The 24,466-nt window shown below is 38.6% G+C and overlaps 1 protein-coding gene across 3 annotated transcripts in view; it reads left to right on the top strand.

The window, feature by feature from the left end:
• WDR64 (WD repeat domain 64) overlaps positions 1-24,466 on the top strand; it is a 156,604-nt gene that overhangs the window by 62,120 nt on the left and 70,018 nt on the right. For all 3 annotated transcript variants that reach the window (XR_004434498.1, XM_033200785.1, XM_033200786.1), the window contains 2 exons: positions 8,477-8,616; positions 23,786-23,912. Coding sequence is in view for 2 of the 3 variants with exons in the window: in XM_033200785.1 (XP_033056676.1) it covers positions 8,477-8,616; positions 23,786-23,912 (267 nt within the window). In the remaining variant the exon portion in view is untranslated. The remainder of the gene's footprint in view (positions 1-8,476; positions 8,617-23,785; positions 23,913-24,466) is intronic.

Below are 24,466 nucleotides of genomic sequence, written 5' to 3'. Positions count from 1 at the left end.
GTTATCTGCTATGAGGAAAGAAAAAGGTGACACAATAAGTTTCGGGAGGAAGGTAAGGGACTGAAATGATCTTTGAGACTCAGACTCCTTATTTATAATACTGGGGTTTTAATAGCCGTAGGATGGCTTTGAGCCTGGGCCCTGGAGTCAGACTGTGTGGGTACAACTCCTGGCTCTCTCACTTGTGAGCTGTGTGGTAGGGGGCAGGTTGTTCATTCCTTTAAGCTTCAACCTCATTTGTAACTGGAGTTGATAATAGTTACCTACCCATAAGGTTATAAGAATTAAACTGACTGGGCTCCATGGTTTACACCTGTAATCCCAGCACTTTGGGAGGCCGAGGCAGGAAGACTGCTTGAGCCTAGTAGTTCAAGACCGGCCTAGGCAACATGAAAAGACTGCTAGTTCCAGCTACTCAAGAGGCTGAGGCAGAGGATCACTTGAGCCCAGGAGGTTGAGGCTGCAGTGGGCCATGTTTGTGTCACTGCACTCCAGCCTAGGCAACAGCAAGAGCCTGTCTCAAAACAGCAACAACAATAACAACAAAACGAAACTAATTCAAAGTGCTCAACACAAATTTGTTATTAATAATACAAACAATAAGAAAATACCTGGCCAGGCACGGTGGCTCGCACCAGTAATCCCAGCACTTTGGGAGGCTGAGGCGGGAGGATTGCTTGAGCCCAGGAGCTCAAGACTAGCCTGGGCAATACAGTGACACCTTATCGCTACAAAAAAAAATTAAAAAATTAGCTGAGCATTTGGTGTGTACCTGTAGCCCCAGCTACTAGGGAGGCTGAGGTGTGAGGATTGCCGGAACCCAGGATGTTGAGGCTGCAGTGAGCCATGACAGTGCCACTGCACTCCATCCTGGATGACAGAACAAGAGCCTGTCTCAAAAAGAAGAAGGAAAGAAGGAGGGAAGGGAAGAAGCAAGGAAGGAAGGAAGGAAGGAAGGAAGGAAGGAAGGAAGAAGGAAGGAAGGGGGAAGGAGGGAGGGAAGGAAAGAAAGAAAACAAAAGAAAAGAGAAAAGAAAAGAAAGCAAGGGAGGAAAGGAGGAAGGAAGGAGGAAGGAAGGAAGGGAGGGAGGGAGGAAGGAAGGGAGGAAGAAGGAAGGAGGAAGAAGGAAGGAAGGAAGAAGGAAGGGAGGAAGAAGAAGGGAGGAAGAAGGAAGGAAGGAAGAAGGAAGGGAGGAAGAAGGAAGGAAGGAAAGAGGGAAGAAGAAGGGAGGAAGAAGGAAGGAAGAAGGGAGGGAGGGAGGGAAGGAAGGAAACCTACTTCATAGGATGGTGTTTAAGATTAATTGAGATAATTTATGCTTGGTGCATAATAGGTTCTCAATAAATATTAATCCTCTCTGTTTAAACACATTGGCAAAATCACTTTGGCAAATGTGGAGGTTTTGTCGGAATAAAATGAAATTTGCTATTCCAGCTAGGAGACTGTTAGAGAAAACATGAGTGAGATGGAGAAGGTCTGAATTACTGTAGGTGCTATTATTTAAAAAAAGAAAGACTCTATCTCAAAGACATGGGAAATTAATTATTCCTAAGACTTGGAGATGCAATGCTTTTGGGAATTAGTAAGAGAAATCAACCAGCTCCACATTTGTAAGGTGGGAGAAATGAAAAAGTAGCAATTGTGTTGATAGTTATACAGAAATGAGGCAGTGGGTGCTTACCTGGGGAAGGAGAACAAAAGAAAGCTCAATTGTGAATTTAAATGTCAAGTGTTGATTAGACATCCAAGAGAATATTCCTTTTGGTGACAGGAAAAGATCTGGTTGGAGATGAATGATGTCAGGGCTCCTAGGCTACCTGAATCGGGGAGGAGATGAGCTCCCACAGGTTCCTCAAGGAGGCCAGGGTGGCCTTGCAAGAGACAGGAGGCATGTAGGCTTGCAAGACTTCAATGTGCAAAACAGAAACACAAACAAACAAACATCAAGAAAGTGACTTGTATTGCAAACCCAAACTTTAAAAAGGGAAGAAACAATAAATTTTTTTTAAAAAAGAAGAAAACTGTCATCAAGAAAAAAATCAATAAATACATCATTGGTAAAAGAGTTTACGGCAAAAATATCTATTAAAGGAGCCATGATGTTTAATGAGTAAGTGCTATTGATTCTGTCAATAGTAAGATTTCTCCAAAATTTTCACTCTCAAACATACACAGCAGGCAGTTTGGTTTCCTATCTAAAGTGTCCTGCCTCATCCCTGAAGTGCCTTTACTGCTCAATATAAAGACAGCTGAGCTCCTATTACATGGCTGGGGAATCTCCCCTAAGGGCATAAAGTTAATTTTTTTTTTTTCAAGTACACTGTGCATTCAAAATTTATATTTAAATCTATGCTCAGTTTTGGGCCTTCTACGACACTAAATTGAAATTAGCTTATGGTTCCAACAGTATTACAAAATGATATAGTAGTCTATTGGCAAGTACAACAAATAAAAACAATGCACTGGAATTTAGAATAGCTGGGTTTAGCCATCACCTGGCCAATCACCAACTCTGATTCTTCAGCAATCACTTAATGGTTCCCTTTTGCTCATTTTCCTTATCTGGTAAAATGAGGAAGTGGGACTAAATACATTTCAAGATCCCTCTGAGCCTAAAATACTGTGATTCTATTTTTTAAAGAACTGCCTGTTCACAGGGAGATAAACTAAAAATGTCCTTTAGAAAATTTGGAACCCAGTTTGCCAATTAGATGCTACTCAATATATAATTACAGCTTTGTGCACTCAGAAAAACCAAAGCATTAATTGTCCACAAACCTCTAAAACTCAAGTGAGGACATGAAGAAAAGAAAGGAAGGCATATGGATAAGAAGTCTGTAAAGAAGTGTGTGGGAGTCATGGCTTGGGTAGGGAGCAAGTTTCTTGATACTTGGTAGTGATGATTCTAAGAAAAACAGGAATCCAAGTCTCTCTACCAAACTAATTACAGTTATTTAAAGAGCTCCATACTGAGGTCTAGAACACATCAAGAAACAAATGCTAGAATCAGAAAAAGAAGTGGGATACTTTCAGAAAAAGACGTGGGTTACTTATATCCCAATTGCCTGATCCCCTTTGCCCCTTCCTGAGTTAACGACTGTCTTGGCTTATTACTTCCAATGGAAATGGGCACAGATTTTGGTCTGGACCACACATCAGACGGAGGATGCAAGAGTTGAGGGAGGGAGAGCCCTCTCCATTGCATGTCTTTAGTTAGGCAAAAATATTAACCCTCTTCCTCTTTCAATGCAAACCCTGCACATGAAACCCTTTGAAAAAGCAGTACCTAAATACATGGCTAATGTAAAATTTGATTCTAAAATCTGATTGTCATATTATGCTGTCACATTAATCTTAACCAACTCCTCTGAACAGCCCTTTGTCCTCACACACAAAAGAATACAAAATGTTCAGAATTGACCGGTTTTTACAGGCTTTGTAATCTTAGTATTTTAATCATTTCTGGGGGGACAATGTGTTTGGTAAAGTTTTAGGACTTAAACCACTTCAGTGTTTTGGATTAAGTCATCTGACTCTCATTAACCTCAGTGTTCATTATATTATAAGATCCTCATCTACAGCTTTGAAAGCATATTAATTATAGGTTTTCTAGCTCTCTCACAGAGGGAAGAAAACACTTAGTAGTATGACCGACAAGCAACTAATACTTCTCATCATGCATAATTTATTGAATTGTTACAGCTATGGAGCCTCTATTAGTAGAAAATGCAAATTCCCAGTAACTGAAAACACATTTTTCTCAGGAGAGTACTCTTGTTGATTAGTGACTCAGCCAAGCACCATTGCTAAATGTACCGTATGTACCCGCTGACGACTCAAAATATACAATAAAGGCAGCTTTGCTAGGCTTAGTCGAATGTGTTAAATGTGCAGGGGCATTTGATGAGCTTCAAAAAAGCAAAAGCCTTTGATGGGGGAAAAAAAAAAGAAAAGCCAAACCAGGACAGAGTGTTTACCAAGAAAACCTAAAGATTTCCTGAGTATTATTTTGGTGACCATCAAGAATGTTTTTGCTGAATAGTGTTTGCACTAGCCTTTTTAGGAATTAAGTTCCTAGTATGGAAGGTTCAGAGTAGAAACACAATTACCTCCCAAAAAGATATTTTGGGGGCGCTGCATGCATTTTTTTTCATGTTTTGTTCAACAAATAGTTTCTGCACAATTGCTATAGATTAGGCTATTAACCTTATAAAGGTCAGGTTGTATTCCTAACCTGCGAACATTTAAAGTCTAATCATATAAATAAGACAAGTTTATAGATAACTACAAAGTATAGCATGAATCAACATATGATGATGATGATGATGATGATGATGGTGGTGATGGTGACGGTGATAATAATACAGATGAAATAATATAGGTTTTGAGAGCTTAGACTCTGTCCCTTTCTGCTGATTCTGCCTCCACAAAGCCACCACATATGATTGCACTCCTAGCAACAAAGGCAAGCAGAGCTGGAGGACATCTGGGATCAGGCAATAGGGAACCTCCAGAAGACTGGGTTTTCTTCACAATGCATAATGGACAAAGCCATTAGTTTAAGAGGCCTAGATATTTCTCAGATGGCAGTTCTCTATTGCATTCTTCTTCATGTGATACACAAATTACAGATGTTCTTCTGGGGATATAGCCTATTGCCTAGCCTCATCATCCAGGAATGCTAATGCCCATTTCAGGGGCTGTCCCACCAGCATAATGTAAGATCACGTGTGGGTGCAAGGCTTAGGTTCTGAACATGTCTGAAGAGCGTGATACATCTTGGCGACCACCAGTGAAAAGCAAATGCAGGCAAGATACTGCATTATTGGAATTATTCAGTTTGAATCGTGTAATGAATATCTGGTGAGTTTCTTGAGTTTCTTACTAGCTATAAAATTCCAGATTGCCCTCTGCTTTAACTGTAGTGATCTCTCCCTCGGGAGCACATAATCATGAAATTTTACAGCTGGATGGAGCCTTGAAGATTATTATTTTACATGAGGAAATTGAGGCCCCAGAGAAGTCACACAACTAGTTAGCTGGCAGAGCTGAGTCTGAGTCAGTTCTCTTTGCACCCACTCAGCCCTGTGTTCTTCCTGGACCACAGAAATCTGGTTTACTAGACACTCTCTCTTTCCTGCTTTTTTCTGTGAACTGAGCCCTCTCATCTCATCAAGAGTGATGCACTTAGATGAAGTGACTCACCAACTGAGAGAATAATCTGCTAAAGGAAAGAAAATCCTCTCTTTGATATGTGACTTTATCTAAATTCCGGCTTCACACACACACACGCACGCACAAAAGAAAGAAAGAAAAAATAGAAAGCAACAAAAAAAACAGGGAATTAACTCTTTATGAACCATAATATTTATAGTATAAAGACCTATCTTCAGATTTGACATACTCTTTACAAATACTTGTTTACCCTCTATATCTCCTTACCTTATTGCTACTACCTACTAGATTGTAAACTCTCAAGAGCAAGGATCATATTTCATGTATCTGTGTATCAGTTCTTCTCCCCTAAATATAATCTAAATGCATTGTAGGAACTTAGAATAATAGTAATAGTAATTGTTAGTTTATGATCCAGAAACTGTTCAGTTATGCATGTATAACTCCATTCAATCTTCACAATAAAACTATGATGTAAGTTCCATTTATCCCCATTTTATAGATAAGAAAACTCAGATGCAGAGAGGCAAAGCAACTTACTCAAAGTCATAAATTTAATTAAGTGATAGAGCCAGATTTCAAATCAAATATGACTCGCTCAAAATACGTGTCCTTAACCACTTCATGAGTGACTCTACAAGCCAGCTCATTTACTTAGCAAACATGTATTAAGTGCCAACACTGCTATGAATGAGAACTACTAGGCTCACCAGATAATGGGTAAACAGATAGGTAAACAAATAATTATTAGTGCTATAAAAGAAAGCTGAAGAAAACACAGTAAAAACACAGAAGAAGGAGTCTGAACTCCATTTAGGGCAGAGGAAGGTCATTAGGGAAGGCACTGGGGAGAGTAATAATCAAACTAAGTCTAAAAGGGTATAAACTTGGGTCTTCTGAAAAGTAGACCTTGGGAGGAACAACATCTAGAATTTCTTTGTATCCTTCACATCTTGCAAAATACTAAGGGCACAAAGGTATCAGAAGAGAAGGGGGAGCATAGATTGAAAAAAAAAAAACAGTAAGTGCACAGTTAACTTCTCAAGAGATTTTCTTTCTTGTTGTTAATAAGGGCATCATGGAAGTTTTAAATTTAAGAAAATATTCCACTTCTTCATCAACCACAGCCCCTCAAATATCTTGGTTGATGTTTTAGCCAGCTTGAGCTGCCTTAACAAAATACCATAAACAGAAAGGTTTAAGCAACAGAAATTTTCTGGAGGCTAGAAGTCCAGGATCAAGGTGCCAGCATTGTCAGTTTCTGGCGAAGGCTCTCTTCCTGGCTTGTAGACACCTGCCTTCTCTCCATGTTCTCAAATGGCAGGGAGAAAGAGGGGAGAGAGGGTGGGTTGAGGCAGCAGGATCTGGTGTCTCTTCTAATAAGGACATTAATCCCATCATGAGGGCCCACCTTCATTACCTCATCTGAACCTAATTATCTCCTAAAGGCCCCCCCATTTCCAAACACCATCGTGTTGGGGCTAGGGCTTCAATATATAAATGTGGGAGGGAATGAATTTACTCCACTGCAATTCTTAAGAAATAGAAACCAAGAATCAGCTATGCAATGAGTTTTTTTTTCAGCCTGCCTGTAATAACACTCCAAGAAGTGAGAGCCTCTGAAATGAACAAATGACCTTCCAAAAATATTAGATGAACATTCAACGAAGATCCATTTTTTTGTTTGAATACATGTTTTTCCCCTCTTTTGGCACTTGATAGTTAAACCTCTCAGCTGTGATTCATCATGCCAACAATGAAGTTATTGAAGTGGTTCAAAAAATATCTTTTGAATTCTTACTATAGATTATATGTGACAGTAAACAAGAACAAGTCCTGTTCTCAAGGCACGTGGAGTCTAATAGTGGTCCAGACAAATAATTAACTATGAAGGATGATGGGGATGAAGGAGGCACATAGGTAGAGCACTCAGGTTTGAAGACTATGGAAGTATTCTGGAATATTATTGGAGGAAAAGCTATGCTGAGACTTGATGGATGGATTGGGATACTCAAAGAAGAGAAAAAAGGTAGAGAAAATACTATGCTTTTTCATGAGGCCCAATAAAATAATCATAGAATTATGGAAGCGTCTATCAAATGTGCCTGGTTTATAAATATCCAGCAAACAAGTGACCTAATTATTCCTCCATACCTGACAGGCTCTTTCAGTGTGGATAATCTATCCAAATAAAAATCCGATATACATCAGGAAATACATCCTAATGGGTGGCCCAATATATAATACCAGATTAACTAGAATGACTCTTTTGGGTTTTCAAATTTATTTATTTATTTTCTTTTTTTCTTCAAATTTATTTTAAGTTCCAGGGTACATGTGAAGGATGTGCCGATTTGTTACATAGGTAAACATGTGCCATGGTGGTTTGTTGCACAGATCAACCTATCACCTGGATATTAAGCCCAGCAGCCATTAGCTATTCTTCCTCATCCTCTCTCTTCCTCACCACCCAGTGAGTGTGAGTTGTTCCCACCATGTGTCCATTCTCGAGGTTCAGCCCCCACTTATCAATGGACAAGGGGTTAAGAAATTGAGAAATAGTAACTAGAAGGATAATTATGAGGGCATGAGCTCATGGTCTTTCATAAATATAAAAAAGTAGTGTGTATAAATATGTATCTAGAAATGTATCTAATTTATATTTTTAAAAAGTCAACAGTGATTTCCTACAGGGAGTTAAATTACAGATTATGAAGGAAAAGACATTTTTATAAAAATTATACCCTTCTATGATGTTTTAGCAAGTAAAAAATCATATTTATTCCATGGTACTAACTACACATAAATGATATATGCTTATGAATACATGCTAGAAGGGAAGATGGAAAAATGACAACAGTTGATTTGTTATAATGGTGAAGATTAAATGCAGTTTCCTCTTTCCTTGATTTCTTTCATTATTATAATGTTTGCTTAATTTAAGAATGAAAACAAAAGAGCAGCTGCCTTAAATATTTTTGGAAGTAAATAAAGTATAAATAATACATTAATGCATGAAAGTATAGGAAAGGATTGAATCAAGAAAAGAACTCATAAAATATTTATGAGAATTCACATTTGTGTCTGTAAATACAGTCTTTACAAAACAGCCTTCACAAGAAGCGGCAGATCCAAACCAAGGCCAGCCCCTTAGCACATCAATCACAGAATAATGCATCCCGCCAGAAACAGACTGTGATTTGCTGTTAGAAGAAAGATATGGGTATGATACAGTGAGAGATACATTTGAAACTCGACCACCTGAGAAAACAAATAATCTTTCCCTGTTCTCCTTTTCAGGAGACGATAAAGTCATCCGGTTGTGGCACCCCAATATCAGCACCAAGCCAGTGGGGAAACTTGTGGGACACATGTTCAGTATCACTGAGATCGTAACCAATGAAAAAGACCAACACATCGTCAGCCTTTCCTCTGCAAAGGTAACAAAAAGAAAATAACAAAACAAAACTAGTTTTTTCCTTAAAATTATCTGTTGGAAGGCATAGGGATTATACAATTTTTGACTGAAATAAATGATAGTCATTGAATCATTGAGAAAAATATTGTCAGGATGGAAAAGGAAATGATAAGCCAATGTTCTCTGTTTCTATTGATTATAGCATAAGAAAGAACACAAGTTTAAAAACAAGTGTAAAAGAAAAACAATATTGAAAAGATGGCAAATATTATCCTCAAAAGTAAAACATAAGAGGCCTTTCAATAGATAAGAACATTAGGAAAAAATGAGGATTTCTGTTATTGTTGCTGTTATTAAACAGTGTTTGAAACATTCTAACCAATGTAATAAAACAAAAATAATGAGTTACAAATATTAGAAATTAGGAGACTGAATTATATTTGCAAATAATGGGATCGTCTGCTTGAAAAAAATCAATAACATCAACTTTCAGTGTAGGAATAGATAAATTCAATAAGGTGGCTAGTTGCAATAGCAACTTAAAAATAAAATAAAAAATAAATTTCTAAAAAATAAGGAAATAAATTTCTATATAAGAACAATAATTAGTGAGGAAAAAAGGTCAAAGAGATAGCATTCACAAGAGTAAAAAATATGAAATACGTAAGAATAAACTTAATAAGCAATATTCACTACTAACATTAAGATAACTATGATGTTTTACTGAGGCACTTTTATTTAAGAACACAAATTAAGGAACATGCTATGTTCCTTCATGGAAATATTGTGCTGTAAAAGATATTCTCCATCAGATTAATCTATTTATTTATTGCTAGTCAGAATTATTTAAGTATCAGCTTGCCAAGTTTAAAGTTAATGTAAAAATACTGCTATATGGGAATATCCTAGAAACTTTGGAAGATATAATTATGAGATGGCACTTTCCCTGTCCAATATTAAACATATCATAAAGTCAAAATAAATAAAACAAAGCAGTAGTCAAAGCAGAAATAATCACATCTATGAAGCAAAGGAGAAAATGCAGGAATTAGCTTACGTCTATGGGGGAATTTTGTATAGGACAGAGATGTTTCAAATATGTAAGCAAAGGATGGTTTATTAAATAAGTGTTGGGAAAACTGATTAGCCATAAAGAAAGAAAGATGTAATCAGATCATCATTTCATAATATACAGCACAATACATTACATGTGAATTAAAGATTTTAAATTTAAAATACAAAACCATAGAAATTCTAGATTTCCAGAAGAAAATATAGGTGAATAGTCTTACAACTTTTGGGTAATTCCTCAGCATAGCACCTACGACTGAGGAGAAAATAAATATGACTAAATAAACATTCAAACTTTCTGTAAATTGTAATAACTATCATTTGTTGAGTGCTTAAGTGCCAGGCACTGTGCTAAGTATTTGATATATGCAACTCTTTGATGCTAATAACAACCCTATAAAGTAATTATCCCCATTTTACACACGTCAGGGAAAATGACATCTGAATCACTTACATAAGGTCACAGAGCTATCTATTACCAAAGTGTGGTCAATCCCATATTTGCCCTTCCTCAGCCTGCCTCCCTATACTCATAAACAAAGTTAAAGGCAGACAGCGGGGGCAGGGGCGCAAAAGTGCAATAAAAAGCAGAGAAATTGGAATAATATCCTTGAACAAATATCAAACATCTTTAGCAAATCAGTAGGGGAAAGAAAGGGGAGAGAAGGGCAAAGGTTGAAGAACACAGACAGGTTTACATACTGCTGTGTGGAAATAAAACTGGCAAAAACTGCCTATTTATTCTAATAAAATAGCTAGATGAGCGCACAAAGATCTGTATAAAAGGATGCTCATTGCACTATTGCTTATATTGATTTAAGAAGGAAAAAAGAAAAACAAAAGAGAATAGGGAGGAAACAAGAAATACAGAACCTGCAGCTTCACCAGCAGGGCCAACAGCCCTCACCTGCCAATATGGTAGCCACAAATTCTTTTTTTTTTTTTTTTTTGAGACGGAGTCTAGCTCTGTCGCCCAGGCTGGAGTGCAGTGGCGCGATCTCGGCTCACTGCAAGCTCCGCCTCCCGGGTTTATGCCATTCTCCTGCCTCAGCCTCCCAAGTAGCTGGGACTACAGGCGCCCGCCATCTCGCCCGGCTAGTTTTTTGTATTTTTTAGTAGAGACGGGGTTTCACCGTGTAGACCAGGATGGTCTCGATCTCCTGACCTCATGATCCACCCGTCTCGGCCTCCCAAAGTGCTGGGATTACAGGCTTGAGCCACCGCGCCCGGCCGGTAGCCACAAATTCTTAAAACATGACTAGTCCGAATTGAGGTCTGCTGTGAGTGTAAAATACACAAGACTTCAAAGATTCAGTATCCCCCCACCCGCCAAAAAAAAAAAAAAAAAACCCTCAATTTTTTGAGACAGGATCTTGCTCTGTCATCCAGACTAGAGTACACTGGCATGGCGCAATGGGGCTCATTGCAGCCTCGAGGCTGTCTCCTGCCTTGACCTACAGGGCTTGAGGGATCCTCCCACCTCAGCCTCCCCAGTAGCTGGGACTACAGGTGGGGGCCACCATACAAAGCTAATTATTTTTATTTTTTGTAGAGAGCTGTCTTATTTTTTGTAGGTCTCTCTAATTTGCTAATTTTTAAATTTTGGTAGAGATGGGGTCTTGTTATGTTGCTGGAACTCCTGGGCTCAAGTGGTCCTCCTGCCTCAAAGCACTAGTATAGGCCTGCGCCATGGTACTAGGTCAATCATTTTTACATTGATTATATATTGAAGTGATAATAATTTGGCTATATAGGGTTTAAAAATACATTAATAAAATTAATTTTTATAAAAGAGTAAGGGGCTGCACATAGTGGCTCATGCTTGTAATCCTGGCACTGTGGGAGGTCAAGGCGGGAGGATTGCTTGAGCCCAGGAGTTCGAGACCAACCTGGGCAACATAGTGAGACACCATCTTTAAAAAAAAAAAGATTATGGTAATGGTTGCACAATTATTTAAATTGACTAAAACTCACAGAACCTTACACTAAAAACGGGTGAGTTTTAAGGTAAATAGATTATACCTCAATAATGAAAGATAATTAGGGTGATATACCAATACAGTAAAATTCAAGAGGAAAAAAAGGCTTTGATTCAGTAAATTATGCCGTATCCTCATATATAATAGAAATATCACATAGACATTCAACATTATGTAAATGAATAGTGATATGAAAATATCTAAATAATATATAAAATACAATATGTAAGTAATCAATTTTAAAACATAATGTGTCTATCATGTTATTGGAGATGATTAAAAGCAAGATGTTTTAGTGAGGCTAACAAGTTTGTGGATATACATGAATGGATTTTTTTTTCTTTTGTTTTCTCTTCATTTTTTTAATAGTAAATATACATTACTTTGTAATAAGGAAACTTTTTTTTTTTTTTGAGATGAAGTTTCACTCTTGTTGCCCAGGCTGGAGTGCAATGGTACCATGTCAGCTCACTGCAACCTTTGCCTCCCAGTTTCAAGCTATTCTCCTGCCTCAGCCTCCCAAGTAGCTGGGATTACAGGCTCCTGCCACCATGCCCAGCTGATTTTTGTATTTTTAGTAGAGAGGGGGTTTTGTCATGTTGGCCAGGCTGGTCTCGAACTCCTGACCTCAGGTGATCCACCTGACTCAGCCCCTCAAAGTGCTGAGATTACAGGTGTGAGCCACCATGCCCAGCTTAGGAAACTTTAATTTGTTAAAGTAGTACTGGAAAAACAGTGAAGGTTTTGAGACACTAAAACTAAAAACATGTTATGATTGAGACCTGGAGTCTCCTACAGATAATTTAAAGAGAAATAAGATATCTTTCTAGCAAAAGTTGAGATCACTCATGCTCAGAGATGAAGAGACAGAAGAGAGAACCTCTCCTATTTCTTTTAAGTGTAGTGAGTGTATTAAAATGATACTCATTCATGCATCTCCGTAGCACCACTTGGGAAAATTACTTAATATCTTTCCACTTGGTTTCTTCATCTGTAAATGTAGGAATGTTTAGCCTAGAGGGCCATCACAAAGATGAAAGGAGGTCATTCATTTGGTTATTTAGCAAATATTTATTTATTTCTTGAGTGTCTGTTGTGTTAGATACTGTTCTGAGTTCTAGAGACAAAGCATTGAACAAGGAGGACCAGGGCCCTGCATTGAGAAAGTTGACATGCTAGGGGAAGAGAGAGACAAACAAGCAAAGTAACAAATACATGAGAAAACAGTATAACTATGGTAAGAAACAGGAAAACACAGGGCTGGATGTAAAGGCTCATGCCTGTAATCCCAGCACTTTGGGAGGTTGACACAGGAGGATTGCTTGAGGCCAGAAGTTCAAAACCAGCCTAGGCAAAATAGAAAGACCCCATCTCTACAAAAACAAAGAAAAAGAAGAAAAGAAATAGAAAACATAGTGGTGCAGTGCGATTGAATCTCACCTGTGAGGAGGTGACATAAAAGCTGAAGCCTGAATGATCAGGCAAACCAGCCCCATGAAGAGCTAGGAAAAGGAAAAGGAAAAGGGCGATTTAGGCAGAAAGAAGAGCAAACTAGGCTGGGTGCAGTAGTTCATGCCTGTAATCCCAGCACTTTGGGAGGCCGAGGTGGGTGGATTATTTGAGGTTAGGAGTTCGAGATCAGCCTGGCCAACATGGTGAAACCCTGTCACTTTACTAAAAATACAAAAATTAGCTGGGCATGGTGGCAGGCACCTGTAACCCCAGCTACTTGGGAGGCTGAGGCAGGAGAATTGCTTGAACCTGGGAGGTGGAGGTTGCAGTGAGCCGAGATTGCACCACTGCACTCTAGCCTAGGCAACAGAGCAAGACTCGGTCTCAAAAAAAGAAGAAAAAAAAAAGCAAACTAGGCACATACATGTTTTTGTTTTTTTTATTGAAGCTATATTATTATTATTTACAGAAAAGGGAACAGACAACATCCCTTCAAACTATTTCATATAAATTAGCTTTCATCACATTAAGCAGAAAGCACATAAATCACCATGTGTAGTTGTGTGCCCACAACATGCCTTTTCCTAAGCTCTTAAAATAGCAAGATTTTCATTCTTTCTTCTAATTTTGCAGTCTTTCCACCAGGATATTATTTTCTTCCCCAACTGCTAAAACTGTATGTCTAGTCACAGAACCCAAGTATTGAACAGATATGCCCCATCTATTACACCTGAAGAATAATTGCCAAATGTGGAAAAATGCAGAGACAAATATAATCTTCACTTACTTTCATTTCATCAGCAAAACCAATGGGAGCAATGGTTGGAAACCTTATCAAGCACAGCTCTACTGACCAAAAGGCTGATTCTCTACTTTTTTTTTTTTCTCTGAAGGGGAGAAATTTACATACTTCGATGACTTATAACAGATTATAAATGTGTGTAACATTTGCTGTTTTTTGTACATTTTCACTTTGGAAGTGGTATGTAGAAACCTGAGAAAAGGCAGTTTGACTAGATTGTGAGTGTGCATATCTTCAAAGGCAGTTATCTTTAAAAAAATTCTGCATACCTAAAAGTGAATTTATTTTCTACTTCAAGTCTTCTCTTCCTTACTTCTGATTTTCCTCTGTTAATGGTATCATTTGTTTCCCAGTGAGCCGTGATCCAACTTCAAAGTCACCTTTGATCCTTCTGTCTCCATAAGCCTTGCCACTGGTCAGTTTGAAGTCTCTAAAATGTGTCTCCTATAAATTACCTCATTCTTCTTCCCAGAGTCATGGTCTTGGTTCAGACCCATCCACCAAGGGGATCCCAGTTGCAGGTGGCCCATTAGAAAGCACTTGTAGGCCTCTTATATTCAGTTTCTTCTCTCCCCAAACCATCCAGATATTGTATGGCCATGTTGATCCTCCTCCAACCCATTTATAACCTTGTCATTCCCTTCTCACATATATTCAAAGGCCCCTCATGCCTTACAAATAAAGTTCAATTTATTTTTTCTAGTTCTTAAGGTTCTCTAGGGTCTGGAACCAGAATATCTTTTCAGCTTTGGCTTCAGAAATTTCAAGCTTCACTAAATGCTTCTCCAAAGGCTTTATGCATTTCCGTCTTTGTCTGAAACAATTCTCCTCCCATTCCCAGCCATCCTATCTATCCTTCACATCTAAGTGAAATATCGAGTCATGCACAAAGCCTTCACTAAGACAAAAATGGAGGGTTTTTTCCCTTTTCATGAGTGAGAAATGTGTAAATTTGAAATAAACCTGGAGATAGAAAGAAAAACTAACAATTTAAAATGTTACCTTTAAGTTTTAAAAATTTGAAATCTTTCCTTGCTTTAGCTCCCTGTGCTTTCTGTTTGTATGGGATTATCGTAAATGACATAAGTTCAAAGGTTTATTTTTCTTGTTTTTTTGATAATTGGAAACATCCATGATTGCGAACCTGGTTTCACTGCCTTCATATTTTACTACCTTGTGTCCTCATTCTGTGGCTTGGGACATTCCCTTTTGAGTAAACTGTTTGCAACGTTCTTAAGAGTAAGACTTGTTTGAAAACCTTCCTGAGTGACTGTAGGAAAATTTTCTGGGGAAGACAAATTATGTATTAGGAAACATAAAATGTGAGTGGCCATCTAGGAAGAAAAAATAAAAACTACGGAAAAGGGGCGAGGGCACATGCTTTGGAATTCAGTTCTCAACTTGCAATACTTTTTGCTTATGTGCAGCTCTTGTTGCTTTTTCTTTAGTTCATCACCCAGGATGGCTCCTTGACAACCTTCAAAGCAAGACCCTGTGGATGGCTCTGAGTCCTGGGGGCAAACATGCCTACTAAGACCAGGAAGCGGTCCCTACATGAGGCTTCCTTCTGAGTGTGGCTATCACACTTCTATAACCAGGAGCTCTTAGCTATGATTGCACATTTACTTAAGATGAGGCAGGCTGTTTGTGATTGCTGCCCTTTGGGACTCTTTCCTTTGTTAATTCTTATTGTGTTTCTGAGTATCTTTATTTTATCCTCTGGACTTTCTCTAGACACCTCTACCAGCTTTCAGAACCCCTGCACACACACATACACGTATTCACTACAGCCTCCCTAAGGTAACTCTCTGGGTATTCTATTGACATTAATCTTTTCTCTCTCACAAAATGTGGTTCCCTCGCATTGTTTCTTGGCTGGTAAACTGAGTCTCAGGGCTGTGCAACTAGGAATCCCAACTTTCTACTGCATTAATATGTCAACCAATATATGACCCCCGGCTAAATGCCTGAGAGTGCATTAGGCTCTGTGCCTATTTACATTTTGATGTAATCTTTGTCCAAAAGAAGCTAAAAATCTACTTGAGTAAATAAAGCATAGCTGCCCCAAATCTTTGATGACTAAACCTAGGAATGACACAGACATCAAGTTCAATTTTCCCATTAAACTGGACCAGGCAAATTGAACTTGATTGTGCCATTTGAAATCAGGAAGTTATGAAACTGCCTGGAATCTTCTCAAAAGGCAGGGTTGATCTGGTATATCTCTCAAAACTCAAAATATTCACACCCTTTGACACAAACATTCTATTTGTAGGAATTTATCATTCAGCTATATCTATATTGCTTTACAAAGCCAGTGTACTTTACAAAAATATATGTGCAAAGAGGTTCACTACTGCTTTAATAGAAGAAAATAAAGAAATATAATACATATGAACAGGGAACTAATTACAAGAAACTATGAAGCATTCACAAACAGAATACTATTCAGCCACTAAAAGAATGAGATAAAGCCAGGCACAGTGGTGCATCCTGCAGTCCCAGCTATGCAGGAGGCTGAAGCGGAAGGATCACTTGAGCTCATGAGTTCAAGACCAACCTGGGCAACATAGGGAGACCTCGTCTCTTAAAAAAAAAAAAGAATGAGGTAAATCTAAGTACATAAATATGTCCCAACATAGATGTAAGCTCTTCATATATATGAACTCATTTAATGTTCATAACAACCCTATGAGATAGGTTGAGATAGGTACTGGTATTATTCTCCCTACAAGTGTGATAACTAAGGCTCAGAAAAGTTAAGAGATTTGCCCAAGTGCACAGAGTTATTGGAGGTGAATCAGGATTCAACTGAGATAGTCTGCCTCCCGAAGTGGTATCTTCCAGCAATTATTACCTAAGCAGTGGGACTGAGGAGTCCAGCGTTAAGTGGTAGGTGGGAAGGAGAAGTCTGGTTTTGTACTGTTTGAATCTGTTTACTAGGTACATTAGTTTGGTAATTAAAAAGTTAATTTTTAAAGACATGCTGGATGTCTTCATTTTCTATTTGCCAGTTATCACACAGGGAAAATGTGAAAACAAGAAGATAAAATTAACAGGTTTGGTTCTACCTACAGTGCTAAAAATACTTTTTCTTATTAAGTAATGTGTAAGAACTTAATAAATACATTTAGCATTGAATTTCCTAAACAGTGTTGAATACCTGACATTGATACTGTACTGTCATACCTACCCTGATTTTCAAATGCACCATTTGTCTGTAGTACTATGTTAACTCTCGAAAGAGTTTCATAATCTCATATATCTTCAGGCTCCTTAATGTAAAATCATGAAATCAATTGAGTGACCCTGATTTGATTCATTTGGGGACTAAAAATCTCATTAGCCTCTTGTAGCCATTGGGTAAAATGGGAAAGGCAGGCCACATTCTGATTTTCCTTTACAATCAGAAAATGGTGAATTCCCCAGACCCCTTGCTCTATCTAAATGATACTGTGATTCTAATTCTAAAGATTTCTACTGGTACAACTGTCCTTATAGAATAATGTTCAAACTTCCATTCAAGTGTTTCTCACAATGCAGTGTCACCGTTTTCATCTATCTACTCTCCTGGCGAGACTTAGATCTACTCAAGAACAACAGAGCTTCTATTAATCTTTGTATCTGTAACACCTAGGCTAGAATTTCATAATTATTTGATGTCTAATGAATTTTGTATGACTTGTTAGTGTTGCACCTTCTTATAAATCAGACATTCTGCTCTAGTCACTCTATAATAAACACCCATCAAAAAACAGATACCTGCCTGGGCGCGGTGGCTCATACCTGTAATCCCAGCACTTTGGGAGGTTGAGGTGGGTGGATAACTTGAAATCAGGAGTTTGAGACCAGCCTGGCCAACATGGTGAAACCCCATCTCTACTAAAAATACAAAAAATAGCCAGGCGTGGTGGCGGGCTCCTGTAACCCCAGCTATATGGGAGGCTGAGGAAGGAGAATCACTTGAACCTGCGAGGCAGAGGTTGCCGTGAGCTGAGATGTTGCCATTGCACTCCAGCCTAAGCAACCAAAAGTGAAACTCTGTCTCAAAAACAAAAACAAAAACAAGGCTGGGCGCAGTGGCTCAAGACTGTAATCCCAGCACTTTGGGAGGCCGAGACGGGTGGATCACGAGGTCAGGAGATCGAGACCATCCTGGCTAACACGGTGAAACCCCATCTCTACTAAAAAATACAAAAAACTAGCCGGGCGAGGTGGCGGGCGCCTGTAGTCCCAGCTACTTGGGAGGCTGAGGCAGGAGAATGGCGTAAACCCGGGAGGCGGAGCTTGCAGTGAGCTGAGATCCGGCCACTGCACTCCAGCCTGGGCGACAGCGCGAAACTCCGTTTCAAAAAAAAAAAAAACAACAACAACAACAACAAAAAACCCATTTACTTTATTAATACATTTGGACAATAATAATTGGCATAAAGTTTGCAGGAAGAAATGCCAGGAAATGTAGTTGAAGCAAAACAACCCTCACTTTGGGTACACACACGTATATATTTTTAAACTTCTACTTCATCATTATTTATTTATTAATTCTTACAAAAGGCTCCAGGAGAAGTCTTTCTCTTGTCCTTTTCTTTTGATATTTTAGGATAAGTGACTTCAATTACCAAAAATTACCCTCAAAACACTTAATCAACCTTATAGTTGAATGTTTTTCCCAATGTTAAAAAAACCCCTCCATCTCACTCCATTCCCAATGCATCTGAAAATCATTATTGGCCAGGCACAGTGGCTCGACCTGTAATCCCAGCACTTTGGGAGGCCAAGGTGGATGGATCACCTCAGGTCAGGAGTTCGAGACCAGCCTGGCCAACAAGGTGAAACCTCATCTCTACTAAAAATACAAAATTTAGCCGGATGTGGTGGCAGGTGCCTGTAATCCCAGGTACGCGGGAAGCTGAGGCTGGAAAATTGCTTGAACCCGGGAGGTGGAGGTTGCAGTGAGCCGAGATCATGTCATTGCACTCCAGCCTGGGCAACAGAGTGAGACTCTGTCTCGAAAAGAGAAGAGAAGAGAAGAGAAGAGAAGATCACCATTTTTATTTTTACTGCAACTAGAAGATAAATTTTTAAAATAATTTCAATTTATATGCATATAATTCATATATTACACAAAATGCATATGTACATATATTATATGTATATAATATTTGATTTATAACTTATAAATGTTCCATTCTGCCCTGGCCTCTTTAGTAGAAGCCACCTGTCCTCCTTGATTTTCTCTACAAGTCTTAACGACATTTCCCTGCCGTAAAGCCACTCAGTCTCCTTTTATACCAACTTAGTCTGCTTCTGCCATGTTTTGCCCCTTGTTTTCTTCCTAAACCCCCTCAGTGCTGACCTGGCTCCATTTCTGTCCTCCCAAGCTTTGCGTCACAAATACCTGCCATGAGAACACTGACAACCTCCAGGGGAATAAGTGAAAGAAGACTAGAGCCTAATTAACACGGGAAAGGAAAGTAAGCCTTGGGGGCCGAAATCACTAAGCTAAAGGGAAAAGTCAACCTGGGAACTGCTTAGGGCAAACCCGCATCCCATTCTATGCAATTCATCCCTCTGCTCCCTGAGATAAATGCATATCTGATTGCCCTCCTTGGAAAGGCTAATCAGAAAGTTAAAAGAATGCAACCGTGTCTCTCACCTACCTGTGACCTGAAAACCCCCTCCCCGCTTGAGCTGTCCTGCCTTTCCGGACTTAACCACCGTACATCTTACATATATTAACTGATATCTCATGTCTCCCTAAAATGCATAAAACCAAGCTGTGCCCCGACCACCTTGGGCACATGTCATGAGTGCCTCCTGAGTGAGGCTATGTCGCGGGCGTGTGTCCTCGACCTTGGCAAAATAAACTTTCTGAATTACCCTCTCTCAGATATTTGGGCTTCACAAATATCACTACTTTCTTTCCCCAAAGCAACTAATATCTTCTGATCACCTAAGAATAAAGTAAATAGATTATGTTTTCTGAGGTTGTCCTATTAATTGATTTATTACATTTAAAATGTATTGTCTGCACAGTGTGAAGCCATATAAATTCCTATTTGACCAAGACAGAGAATAAGACCAAAAACTGACTAACCAATCAAGCTAAACAGAATACATAAGACGTTGGGAAAAAAAAAGAGTCAAATAGACTGTGGCTTTTCCCCCCACGAGAGTTGTAGTCTAGTAGAGAGGGCCACCGAATGAGTCATCATATTATAATTGCTAATTGCTATTAATATAGACAGGTAGTAATGTGCTGCATAACCATGTTTCTGTCAATGATGGACTGCATATATGATGGTGACCATATAACTATACCATATAGCCTAGGTGTCTGGTAGGCTATACCTGCTAGGTTTGTGTAAGTATACTCTATGATGTTCACACAATGACAAAATCTCCTAAGGACACATTTCTCAGAACATATCCCTGTCCTTAAGCAGCACATGGCTATATTGTAGGCATCTAGAGAAAGAACATTTAATTGGAAGGGTGTCCGATGAAAGTCGTTTAAAGATTAATTTTTTTGAGTTTTTGTTAATTTTTAACCAGCACCCTGTTTTTACACCATTAGTGCAAGTGTCCCCAGATATAGTTTTATTTTGCATGTTTTATATAATATTTATAGTATAAATATTATAATGAATACACCCTACTGCAGTTTTTCCCTCAGCACTCTATTTTGATATTTATTCATGTTGTTACATATAGCTCCAGTTCATTGGTTTTAACTGCTGACGGAATCCTGTTGTATGAATGCAGCACGTATTATTTGTCTAAGTTGGTTAATGAACATTTGAGTAGTTTCTACACTTTGTATCTTTGTGCTTGTTGCTTTGGTTGAACAGAAGTTTTTAATTTTAATTTTTAAAGTGTTTATGGCTTATGCTTTTTGTGTTTATTTAAGAAATCCCTTCCAACTCTGAAGTTCTTGAAGATACCCCCTATATTTTTCTAAAAAGTATAGTCTTCTTTTAATATTTAGTTCCCTAGTTCTCTGTGTCTCTCTATTTCTTTCTCTCTCTTTCTTTTTTTTTTTTTTTTTTGCTATGGAATCTCGCTCTGTCGTCCAGGCTGGAGTGCTGTGGTGCAATCTTGGCTGACTGCAACTTCCACCTCCTGGGTTCAAGCAATTCTCCTATCTCAGCCTCCTGAGTAGCTGGGATTACAGGCGTGCACCATCATGCTTGGCTAATTTTTGTATTTTTAGTAGAAACAGAGTTTCACCATGTTGGCCAGGCTGGTCTCGAACTCCTGACCTCAAGTGATCCGCCTGCCTTGGCCTACCAAAGGGCTGGGATTACAGATGTGAGCCACTGCTCCCAGCCTCTCTCTCTCTCTCTCTCTCTCTGTGTGTGTGTGTGTGTGGGATTACAGATGTGAGCCACTGCTCCCAGTCTGTCTGTCTCTCTCTGCGTGTGTGTGTGTCTATATGCTCACTCCTTCCAATCTACATTTTCCTCTACCTGGCCCTTTAGGTCCCAGTTCAGACAGTTCTCATTCCTGAGCCAGAGATTACCTTGCTTTAGTTCCTAGTCAAAAAGTGATGTGCCCCACCCTCACTGGTCTTATATCTTTGAAAAAGCTACACATCCAGATGAGGACAGAGCACAGCCTGTTGCTTTTCTGAATTGGAAGACCTGCTGCTCCCTCGGCCGTGGGGCCCAGGCATGGAGGTCTTCTGGTCCTGTCTGTCTGCAGAAGTTGCTTGGCTGCCATTGCCTGCTCTAGACCAGGCACCCAGGTCTTAGGCTTCAGCCCATTTATTGCTTTCTGCTTCTCTCTTGTTTGGATCTAGAGAGATATATATCTTGCTTTGGAGCCCTGCTGTTTCTTTTTGCTTTTTTGAATATATATTTTCTGTGTGTTTGGAGAAGAAATAGTTCATCAAAGCAAAAACTTTTAGCACTATTCTGACCTGAACTCTTTAATTCTCTTTATGGAAGAGTTTTTTTTAAAAGAGTAGGAGTTAGCTAGATAGAGAAGGCCTTTGAGAGGAAATCGCAGATGAAAGGAAGAGTTTGTGTGAATGCACAGAGACCAGAATAAGAAGCTTTTTGGAAATGCAAAACACTTTGGTATGACAGCAGCAAAGAAGGCATATAGGGAGAGGGGCAGCCAAAAACCTAGAGGGTAGGAGCAGTGTGACGCAGAAGGCTTTTGTGCCTCCCACAGCCCAACAACTGCCACTTCTCTAAAACACACAGGGAAGACCTGAAGAACCGCACACTGAAGAAGAGGAAGAAGACAAAAGCAAACATAATAACTCTATAGAGAACATCACAGATTTCAAAACATAATCACATCAATTAAATAAGGTGAATGGTGCTGATGTCATCACGGCCATTCAAGAAACAAGAAAACTGAGACTCAAGGAGTTTGAGTGATGAACTAGAATTGAAACCCTAATCCTCCTTTGCCTAGTCTCTTGTTCTTTTTGTCAGTTACAATTCAGAATGTGTATACATACAGCAGAAAGACTGCCCACCATGAATATACATAGCCAAGGCAATAAAATAAAAAACAGTTTGCATAGGAACACATTTTTTGGTGAACTCCTTGAATCCACTTTTGTGTCTCTTCCTCTACTTGTCTCTCATTCTATGCTCTAGAATTGAAATCCATATAATCCATTATACTTGTTTACTTTATGATGCAAAAGGCTGAAAAGGCTCAATGTTCTAGCTACTCTTTCAAAATTGGCATTTTCACTAGAACAAATAAAATAAATTTCAACAGTACAAGTTCTGAGTGATACTAGCCTACAGAGGGTTTACATTTGAGCAAAAGCTCCTCATCAATGTTCTCCAAGTCACAGGACCTAGATGATTTTGTGTTCCTACACGTCAGGATTAACCTGCCTTAGTAATAGTGAAGATTTGAACCTAATTAACTTATAATGAACTCAATTATAAGTGCTTCTAATTAGAAGTTAGTAGCGCTCTTAACTAAACGACTTACTAAAGTTTTATATGTAGTTCTGTTAATGGTCACCCATTTACTCAACAAATACTCCAATTTAATAGGTTACTAAATTTACTATAACATGAAAATATTATTTAAGGGCTGACGTATAGCTAGAAAATGTAATCTCCCCCCAGCTTCTATAACTGAAGAAATGTAATTATTGATCAATCAACACTTATTTCTGAAATTCAATAACACTAACTTACTAAAAAAGCAGAATAATAAAGAAGCTAAGACCGGTTCTTTCAGATCACAAACTTAACCTAATTTTGCTGAATTTGTACTTCATTGTTCTTTCTATTCTCTGATATCAACTCAAGTTCTATTTGAGTAATTATAGAGTTATCTTTCCTCCCTCAAAGGATAGTTTTAAAAACCTATATTCTCATACTCCTAGTATGTCTATACCATCCCTAAAAACTGCTTTTATAATTCTTACATCTCTGGGCAAGTGGAGAGGGAGGTTTTTAGTAACTTCACTTAGTAAGATGTTTCCATTGTCATAAGAGAGCAATTTGAAAGCTTCCACTTAAAGTATGTCTTCTCCCTATTTTCTCATCCATACTACAAAGAGAAATGTGACTTTAATTCAACTGTAAGTCATCATCTTTTATTATTCCTCCATGTTCTTAAAGAGTAATAAATACTATGTTTCTCCCCTATAATGATAGAAAAATCCAATTCCTAAAGGTTTACCTTTAAGCAAACTTTTAATCACTGCTGCCATTTTCCTCTGATATTAATGGACAACAATCCAACCCAGAACTAAATTGGAGTCCAGCAAATTTATGTTCATCATATAATACTTTGGTATAAGTTTATAAGAGCATATTTCAGACTGAAAATGATTCACCTAAATATCTTGGGTGGGAAAAGTGAGTATAAATAGTGGTGAACTGTGTTTGTTATTCTTCCAGGTTTTCAGGGTGTGGGATATACAAACTCTTTCACTATTACAAGTCTTCCATGACAGCCAGGGAGGGCCAGGAGACATGCAGATTTACTCTATGATATATGATGCCAATCACGGCATGCTTATTACGGGTAAGTGTATACAATTAATGCCAAATGAAACTCATGTCTTGATTTTTAACCTTTTTTAAACTAGCACTGGAGCACTAACTAGAAGAAAAACAAAACTTGAAGGGTAATTTATAAAACCATGATTCATGACAGTAGATATTTAATTCAATTCTGCTCTTTCCTATATATTTCTGTGGCTGGGTGAATGAAATGTGTAACTGCACTTTTCTGAAAATACCAGGCTGGTTATTGCTTTAAGTTCTTGAACCTAGGAAGAAAGTTCTATTTGAGTAATTCTATAGTTATCTGTCCTCCATGGAAGGATAGTTTTAATAATCTGAAAATACCAGGTTATTGCTTTAAGTTCTTGGACCTAGGAAGAAAGGCCTGGGTTAAGCAAAGAAGTGGGATATATATAACTTGTTGCTATGTAGAGGGCAAATCCAGCCCCTACACCCAGCTCTGTTTTGACTCTGAAGCAGGAATATGATCCTATCTTACAGTGGCTGCACCAGCGTGCCGAGTCAATGCCCCTTTTCTGCAGTGAGGAAATTTGGGCCCATGCCACTCTAATA

This window comes from Trachypithecus francoisi, unplaced genomic scaffold (assembly GCF_009764315.1).
Source record: "Trachypithecus francoisi isolate TF-2019V2 unplaced genomic scaffold, Tfra_2.0 Lachesis_group5, whole genome shotgun sequence".
Classification (NCBI taxonomy): Eukaryota; Metazoa; Chordata; class Mammalia; order Primates; family Cercopithecidae; genus Trachypithecus; species Trachypithecus francoisi.
This window is presented reverse-complemented; position numbering and strand designations above follow the sequence as displayed.